Source organism: Pogonomyrmex barbatus, unplaced genomic scaffold, assembly GCF_055798465.1.
Source record: "Pogonomyrmex barbatus isolate J1 unplaced genomic scaffold, ASM5579846v1 scaffold15, whole genome shotgun sequence".
Lineage (NCBI taxonomy): Eukaryota > Metazoa > Arthropoda > Insecta > Hymenoptera > Formicidae > Pogonomyrmex > Pogonomyrmex barbatus.
In genome coordinates this window covers 7,316,969-7,326,833 of record NW_028297111.1, presented here as the reverse complement: position 1 = coordinate 7,326,833, position 9,865 = coordinate 7,316,969, and the positions used below count along the sequence as shown (strand labels likewise).

General features: G+C 35.5%; 1 protein-coding gene and 1 long non-coding RNA gene across 2 annotated transcripts; both read left to right on the top strand.

The window, feature by feature from the left end:
* The first annotated feature begins 1,262 nt into the window (after window positions 1-1,262).
* Window positions 1,263-5,804, top strand: LOC105434022 (uncharacterized). Its single transcript, XM_025220066.2, has 3 exons — window positions 1,263-1,543; window positions 2,328-2,525; window positions 3,342-5,804. The coding sequence occupies exons 1-3, from the start codon at window positions 1,490-1,492 to the stop codon at window positions 4,287-4,289; spliced, it is 1,200 nt and encodes a 399-aa protein (XP_025075851.2). The 5' UTR covers window positions 1,263-1,489; the 3' UTR covers window positions 4,290-5,804.
* A 285-nt stretch (window positions 5,805-6,089) lies between these two features.
* Window positions 6,090-7,906, top strand: LOC148937344 (uncharacterized). Its single transcript, XR_016138490.1, has 2 exons — window positions 6,090-6,608; window positions 7,007-7,906. It is a non-coding gene; the product is annotated as an uncharacterized LOC148937344 (long non-coding RNA).
* The last annotated feature ends 1,959 nt before the right edge of the window (window positions 7,907-9,865 follow it).

Here is a 9,865-nt window from a genome sequence, read left to right as displayed (position 1 = left end):
TATACAAATATAATATAACAGATGTTGTACGTAACAGTTATATTGCTGAGTAGGAACATTACAACATTAGTGTAATGTTATTGTTATTTTGTATTTACTGAGATATCAGGTCATTTTAAATAATTTAAGATACTTTCAAATAGAAAATAAGTTTGTCTGCATAAGTAAAGAACAGAAAACCTATTAGAAGATGTAAGAGGATTTAATAAAATGACAGCAAATATATAACCAATATTACAATTTGTTCTTAACAATTTTTTTCCATTATTGAAAAAAGAAGAATCGTATTGCTCTTTTGTTGCATAATTCAAGAATTATCAACAAAAGAGAAAGTCGGAAGTATATAAAGAAAAATTTAATTACTTAATCAGATAAATATTTTATATAATATTCGAAAAAATTAAAAAAAAATCTGTGTATATGTAAAATTTATCTTCTTCAAAGCTATCAGAAAACGTTACGTGTGATTGAGTCCGATTCGTTTAAATTTTCTTATACAATGGAATAAAATTGAAATAAAACAGAAATAAAAGAAAAGAAAAAAAATGTGAGAATGTTTATACCTTGAAATTATATTTTTCAATTGAGAGAAACCATTCTATAAAATAAATCGCTTAAACTTACGCAATTTTATAAAAAAGAACTTCACACACATAACATTATAATGATGGGAGGAAAAATATGCAAATCTTTGTTGTATAAAAGGTGGGTCATTGCGTTCGAAAATAAAAAATCACGAGAAATGAAAAAATAAAGAATAAAGCAAGGGAGAGGAAGGAGAGCGAAAGGGAGGAAGAGAGAGAGAGAGAGAGAGAGAGAGAGAGAGAGAGAGAGAGAGAAATGTGTGTGAAACTGCAGTGAAGGACGAAGAGATTCATAGAAGTGAAGAAGCGAGGCCGTTCACGGTACGCGAACGGAGAGAGAAAGAGACGAGTCTCGCAGATCCGACAGAGCGAAACTAACGTATGTGTACACATTGAAAGGGAAGGGGGTAGAGAGGCATGACGCTTGCGGGGCGCGTCGTGACGCCATGACGTATCGACCGTGTTCGCCACGCGCGCTGACGTCACGATCACGTCCCGAGTCAGACTGGGAGCACGTGAACAGCACGCCCGCGATCACGCGGCCGCGGGCTGACCGGGCGATGCCGATTGGCTGGCCGCCGGCGAGCCCCTCTTCGCGATTGGTCGCGCCCGCGCGCGCCGCGTGATCATGCACGCACACACGCAGCAGGCGCGGGTCGGCGCGTCCCATAGCCAGGCGCGCCGACCTGAGAGTTTCATTGCGTCGCGAGACACCCGTTGGTCTACGCGTACTACTTGTCGCTCCAGTTTTGCCGAGGAGGGCTCGACGCGCGCGCGCGCGCGCACGCGCGTGTATTCCGTTGTTTTTCTTTCTTTCTTTCTCTTTGACTCGAAGAGGAGTGACTTTGTTTCTTTTTTTTTTTTTTAATCTCGAGTGTGCCCAGTATTCATTGTCCTGCGTGATTATGGATACGAACCAGGCGCCTCTTTCGCCACCGGCCTCGCCCCAGCTGAAACATGTAAGTGGCAGTAAATTAAATATACCGCCATAACATCGTTCGCCGTTGCCCGCCAAACTCGAATGTTCTTCGTAGTTGCCTTTATGGAATGTTAGAGAATTTTGCTATGGCTTTTATGACAGTGAAATGTTTTAGTTGTATCGAAATAATAATTTTTGTTTTACGTTATCAGAAGCAATTATCTATAAAATTAATATAATTTTATATATTTTTATTGTAAATTAACTGTGTTGGTGTAAATAAATTCGATTTTAATTATTTATTTTAATTTCTACATCAAAATATCATTAAATTTAATTTTAGTTATTTGAAGAAAAGATTTTATTTCTAATTTTATATTTGTGATAACGCAATTATCAATATTCTTTAAAAATATCAAAATTGAAAATGTAATAAAATAAAATTTAAACTAAAGAACTAATAAAAAATATATAAAGAAATCTAATGAATTCTGTTTATCAATAAACAGAATTTAGGAGGAGACGCATATACATAATTGCCTATACATAATTTTTAACAATTAAAAAATGTTTTAAAATATAGATGATAAGAATGAAAGAATCTTCCATTTATTTTATTCTTGAATTTTATTTGGCTTATAATTGCATATTACTATTGCTTTAAATTAAAAAAAATATATGTATATTTTTTTTATTTCACATATTTTACTTCAATATCTCATTTTGTTTCGAATTTAATTTCGAAATAATTTTATTCAATAGGTATTTATATCATAAACTCTTTGAGTGAAATAATACGTTAACGCCTCTTTTTTATTTTATAGATGGAACCGCAATTATCATTCAGTGTCGCGGTTCTACTGGGGGAGAAGCTTTCAGACCAATCGGTGAAATCCAGGCGGAAAGACGAAGAGAATGCGAGCTCTCGTCCCATTTTACCGCCTACCCCTCAGCCTTCCGATTCAGAAGAAGATGAACCACCCCGAAAACGGCGATGCGTTGAGCAATGCGAACTAGCGAAGGTAAATAAAAAAATAGCTTTATACAGAAAGATAGCTGCATTTTACTTTTTCCTTCTCCTTGCCTTTTTCTTCTCATTTTCTTTTCTCCTTTCCTTTTCTTCCCTCATTTTTTCCAATTTCTTATTTTGATTTAATCGAAACTTGAATAGAAAACAAGTCAGAGTTGTTGCGATATGATTCCGTTTGAGTGCGCAATATTTCTTCCATCTTCTTATCTTTCGAGTAGGCGTACCTCCCGACGATACTTTCGACAAAAATGCTGACTGCTATATCGATTCCTTGTTGGTAAACAGCTTCTGATATTAAAGACAAATTGATAAGACGAATTTAGCATTCTTCGGTTTATAGCTTCAAATGCTTTTTTTCTGAACTGTTCGTTATGTAACAAATGTTTATGGGATACTTCCGATTTGTTCATTTTCTAGGATACCGGTATACAAAGGCTGGTATTTATTAGTTTGTTTCTTCTATTTAAAATCGTATTATTAAATATTTGAAGTTTACATGACCATCTCTTAATTGAAATGTAACCTTAAGACGATCTTAAATATGAAAATTGATTGAAATATACTTAATGGTATATTTAAGTACGCTTAAGTATACGTTTAAGTATATTTAAAATGATCTTAAATATAGGAACTAGCTATAAATCCCAGATCAAAGGCACTGACACTCAATGCTCTTTCGCATAGACTACGATCTTTCATATGGATTGTCGATTAAAAGACATTTTTATATACTTCATAATGAGTTGCAACATATAATGCTTGTATTTTTCGCAAATCGCGAATATAGAATCGCTTATTTTTGTTTCAGCTGCTGCTAGACGGCACGCCGCCGCCAAGCCCAGAGCCAGCTCGGGTTTCGGTAATAATGCGTGCCAATCGAGACGGTACTTGCAGTCCGGCCAATCTCACCGGGTGCCCCGTGACCAGCGGCCAATTGGTACCGCGCGATTCGCCCGCGCGACAGCCGCCCAGTCCACAGGCGAATGTGCGAGCGAACGTAACGGAACCGGTGGAGAACGTGTTGCGCAGTCTGAAGTTCAAAATGAGCCTACGCAAAGAGGAGATCATTGTGAACAGCAAGAATACTGATCGCGAGAATCACTATCAGCAGCAGCAGCAACAGCAACAGCAACAGCAACAGCAACAGTATCAGCAACAACAGCAGTTACCCAGATTGCAACCCCTCGCGCCTAAGCCCGCGCCCATTGTGGTAACGGGCCTGTTGGGTTCACCCCTGGTTTTACCACGAGCGCCCCTTCTGTTAGTCGCCAGTGCGACGCCGACCGCGACCGTAACGACCAGCGCCACAACGACGACGAGCACGGCCGCGACAGAGACGCGGCGCCGCGTTTACGAGTGCGAGCATCCGGGCTGCGGCAAGAACTATTTCAAATCGTCACACCTCAAGGCTCATACGCGCACCCACACCGGCGAGCGGCCGTTCCCGTGCCCGTATGAGGATTGCAGCCGCCGCTTCTCGCGCAGCGACGAGCTGTCGCGTCACAAGCGCACGCACACCGGCGAGAAGAAATTCGCCTGCGTCGTGTGCCAAAGGCGGTTTATGAGGAGCGATCATCTGGCGAAGCACGTGAAGCGTCACGCCAGAGACAAGTCCTCTACACCATCTTCCTCCAATGGTCAGATTACCGCCTCTCAAATGACCCCGACACCCTTAAGGGTGAGTCTGTTGCCGGTGCTGGCGCCGCGATTAACGCGATCCGTTCAACAACTGGTACCTCCTCAATTGGCAGCTTGAAGAACGCTCGTTCGTAATCGCTGAGGAAGCTATATTTTGCGCCCCCCCCCCCCCCCTTCACGTGCATGTCTCGATTAGATTCCTGGATTCCAGTATACAATGCGGCATATGCAAATAAAGAACTCGAGAGCTCAAGATGGAAGATTATTAAGGGCAAGAATTAAGGCATCTAACACATATGTTTTCATCGGGATGGAAATCCCAGATATAAAAGATATAAAAATATCTTTTGATATCTTCCGATGAAGTATCATTAATTGGAAATACGAGTGAAAATTGATCTATCTAGCATAATTTGATCAATTGAAGGAGTATTTTACGTGATAGAAAAGATTCCAATGTTTTAACATGGGGATTACTGGGAAAAAATGGAACAAATCAAGTTTAATTTGGAAGGAGGATAGGATGAACTATATTTAAAGAGATGGAACGAAGACGCGAAGCGGCGATTGAGCCATCGCGCTCAAGGGACTTTATCTCTACCCGTAAACCGAGTACCTAAATGTGTCTGTGATTTGTGACACGTGAAGGCTAATGTGTCGTTCAATCGAGAATTTTTGCTTTTGCTTTTCACGAGTCACTCGCGGAGAGTCGGACTCGCTTTCGCAGCGCGATTATTCAGCACTAAATGCGACTGCGTGTACGCTCTTTCAGTTCGGAACAATATGGAAATGTAATCGTTGCGTTAAACAGATTGTACGAATATGAGCAATCGCATTTAATATTATATAATATTATATATGAGATATAAGAACGAATTGGAAATGTCCAAAGGTACTGTTTAAAATCGTCCGATTTTTCGCTGGTCGGAGATCTTGCATAGGCGATACATAAATCTAAAAGTTACTCCAAAGCTATTCCCATTTTTTTCTCGGACAGTTTCTCCAAACCGTTTTAGATTTTTGCATTGTCTAGCTTGCTAACGATATATGTAGCTGCTCTCGATAAAAAGAGCTTTTCAGCATGTTGACCGAGAGGCAGAGAGAATATTTATTTATGAGGAGACAAGATATTACTAATTCATGTATATAACGGTTATGTACAGACTTCTAAGATTATGATCGAGACTAGTTGTATATATTAAATAATTATATATTAATTAAATGGATAATGTAGGAGTGGATGCAACAACATTGTGGAGATCTACATTTAGTTATTGATTCTGTTGACTGTTTAAAATTATAACTATTATTTTTTTATGTTTTCCAGTTATTTAAAATATTATTTTTTTCCAGAGTTTATTTACATTTTATACTTACGTTGAGAGAGAGAGAGAGAGAGAGAGAGAGAGAGAGAGAGAGAGAGAGAGAGAGAGAGAGAAAGAGAGATTGTGTTTAATATAACTTGTAAAATATTGCATCTGCTCCTAGGATTACAACATGTATATATGTATATGTATTTGTAACACAGTCAGGTGAAAAAATTTCACATGACCGCATAAGACTTTAATGTAATCGTTAAAACTGTATAAAAATTTTTCTACAATCAAATAATAAAATTGTATACTTTCGTAAATCAATATGAGTATATTATCCTTCCTTTCCTTTTACAGCCCCTTTTATGAGTTAAATCGGAATCTAAATTACATCATCTAATTAATTATGTTACAAGTAGGAGTCGGTAATCGATAACTGAGTCACAAGAATTATGTCGCTTAAATGAAAATGACCTCCTTTTCTCTCAGTTGACTTAAATTAACGAAATTGTAAATTTCTTAATCGTGTTTTTAGAGTGAGAAAAGTTTATATCTCCACGATGTGTCTTTAGCGTTAGAAAAACTAAAGCTATGAGAATTGATCGAAGAGGATCTCAAGCGGATCCAAGTGAAAAAAATTTGGAACAAAATTGTTGTTCTCTGTCACGATGCAAGGAACTTGAAAAATTCTGAGAAAGGAGCCGCGTGGCTGCGTCGAAGAACGAATCTTCCTTTTCATGGCAATGGAATGGATCGTTCGGAGGGATTCGCATTTAAATTCTAGTAGGGAAGGTCGTGGCTCAAGAATGAGACCAGACCAGGAGCAGAAGGGGAAGAAATGATGCGATGATTGAAAAACACGCGTGTGATATGAGAGAATCGATGACGTCACGTCGCGTCGTACCGCTCTCGAGAGAGGCACGTCGAACATTTCCGTTCTTGAGTGGGCTTACTTGAGTCGCTCTCCAGAGACGCGTGCAACTCAGGGACACACCAGACTCACGTGAACACGAGAGATGCCCGATATAGGTTCGCTGAGCCGATAACGCCGATAACATTCCGACTTCTATTCCCGCAAAAAGCCAGTGCAATTTCTCCTGCGGAGAATCCTACAGATCTGATTTGTACGTGCGGATCGTTGATCTTTTTAACTTTGTAAATAATTAGATATTATTATTTGCAAGTATCTCTACAGGGATGGATCGAATATTAATATAGTCAACGAGCTTTCGATGTTTCAATTTTTTTTTTTTTTTATTTTACACTTGTTTAATATTTAATACAGAGAATGAATTGAAATGCTAAATGACATTAGCAGGGAATACGTAAATAAAATTAATATTTAATAAATTAATAGGATAGAATGGGTAGAGTAAGTAAGAGTTAGTAAATTGATTATATGCACTGATATTCACAGAAATTCATTTTGTCAATTATATTTTTCCGTGAATTTGATAATATTCATGGAACTCGATATAATTTATTAGAAGAATAGCAATAATGAAAAATAATTTTATTGCAGGTCAATCTGCATCAAGAAGAATTTTTGTGAAATTTACGTCATCAGTACGTAACGAGTCACATGCGGAAAAGAAAATTACAAAGAAAACATTTGTTTCCCGCAATTTATGCGGATTATTTTTTGCTGACAAAAGGCGTGACTTGCATGAATTTGAATTAAGATGCGATGGAAGTTTCCTAATATCAGGATGCATCACGATAATAAGATATAGAAATATCTTCTATATTCTATATTCAATGTGAAAGAGAGTTATATATTAATTAATTAGGCTTATTCCCAGAAAATTTCCATCACGCGCATCACGTGAACGCGCGTGAGTGTTTAGACATTTGCGATATCGTTTCTTTTACCGATAAGAATCAATTAATCGCATAATCATTCAATATGTCGATTCATATTAAAATGCTTAATGTGTATTAAGGTACACCGATAATTTCTTAAATTTATATTAATTTCTACAATTTTTTCTTATCATTTCCGCTTGAATAGCGAAAATATGTAATTTTTATGGCATATAAATTATTAATTTTATTAAATATTTGAAATATTTCAAGTTTTTTTTATTAATTATATTAATAAATATTTTATATTAGAAATATAAATGACATATTACATTTTGATCTTTCTGATTATTTTCATAATTTCTATTATTAGATATTAATATGAGATTTATATGCTTTTTCTTGACTTGATTAATATTTTATTAATAATATTAATATGACCTTAATATTTTTAACTGTATTTAATAATTACATTGTTTCGATTATTGCATGTTGCAATAATCTTAATATTATTTAAATTATTACTTAAATTTCGTAGAAATATTGAGGGCTATAAATGTATTTTGAAAAATATTGTTGACGTCAGAATGCAATAAAGTCATGAGACTGAAGTCACGAGAATATGAATTAGAAGTTGACGCCACAATCGCAAAATCTTATTTGCATTTCCACGCACATTATCGCAATTTGTCATCATATTTCGCGAGATTGCCGATATCGATAAAATTCCTTCCGTCGCAAGTGAAAATATTGACGGATTTATTTTTCGCTGATGCAAGCAAACATTTCTGCAAACAATGATATTCTAAAAATAGCATCTCAAATCAGACAGTAATATTTGAAAAAAAAAGAAGATAAAAATATATCTTACGAAATATTGGAACTTTTTTGTACTCTAAATTTATTAATTTAGATTGTAATCATCAACAAGTATGCATCAATAACCATGTGTCAGAAAATATATATAAAATTAAATTTTTGCATTATGGAAAAATAATATAAAACGTGTTACTTTTAAAAGGACCAAAGGAGAAACATTTTATTTTTATAATAGAAATGTTTATGTAGTTCAAGATGATATATTCTTTCAAACATTCATTCTTAGAGTGAAATAAGTTTGTTTTTTTTTTTAATCTTAAAAAATTGTCTATGTCTTGAAAAATATTTTAAGGTATAGACAAAAAATATAGAAGTTCTGTGCAAAGAATATAATAAAGTAACTTCAAATTTTTCGAATTCGGCGCAACTAACTTCATTCAAAACACAATGCTATAATTTAGGGCTATAATCTAAAATGGCTTCCACAAAATGGCTTCTAGGAATATTTCCGGTAGTTTGATAAAAGCATGTACTTACTTGTGCACGAAGAAATAGTTGAAAAAAATGTAGCTTAACTGATTATAACATTTTGACATTTTTCGAAAATAAGATGATATCATCTCATATCTTTAACATCCAAAATATTTTTCTAGTTTAAAATGCAACATTTTTGTTTCTGCTATTTCATTCTATATTCTAAAATTCGCTGCATTTTGATAAAGTTGCAAGACATTAAAGATTTAAAGCACGTCTTAAAAATGCAGAAGCAAAGTCTTGAATTAAGGTGTTTCTTAATGTTTGCACGATGATTAGTGTATCTCTCACGAGATTCATTGAATTTCGGCTAGACATACGTTATTATAAAATAGTTTTTATCACATGTGTCATCTAAATTATCTATTTCGCATCACGCCCTCGAGACGTTCTTTCTTATCGCGGATGATTATTCGGACATGTTTGATAAGCTGACATAAGAAAAATATAAGTACGATGACGTCTTCGAGAAAATAAAGGACAAATCTCAAAATTTTAGAGCTTTGTTTCTACGTGTTTCACAAATTTATGACAGGAATCTGCACATTACGAAATTTTCTTGCGCTCACTAAATGAGATACAACGCAGTTTTCTGATAGTTTGAAACTGATTCGACTGTGTTGCAAACAAATCCTTGATTTAAATTTGCAATAAGTTCGAAAAAAATAAACACGGGTTTAATAATCTGAATAATTTTAATTAAAAACATTAAAAATATAATTGACACAAAATACAAATTATATTTATATATATATATATATATATATATATATATATTTTTTTTTTATTTTAAAAATTTGTCATTAGTGTAAAATATTAGACAATTGAGATTCTAATTAAGAAATAATTTCCCCGTAAAATAAAGGACAAAATTGAGTTTTGAGAAAATAAATAAATCTTAAAGGACAGCCACCTGAAGTAAAAAATTATTTTTTTAGAACAAAATACGTACGGTCACTAACGACTATGTTAAGTGGGGCCGTTGTAGCGTATTGAAATGCCATGTTTAGCTTTTCATTTAGAAGGTAGGCGGTCTGCTGGCTGCCTATCTCGGACTTTTCCGGACCGGTGTGCCAGAAACAGGACGAGCAAAAACAACGTCGTCGCCGCCGTCTTGTCATCGTCTCGTGGCGGCGCGTAACGAATCTCGCGAAATTTCCGATTTTCTTGCGTCCAAGGACTCCGTTTCATTGAGCGATATCAATGTGATAAACAGGTGTGTTGG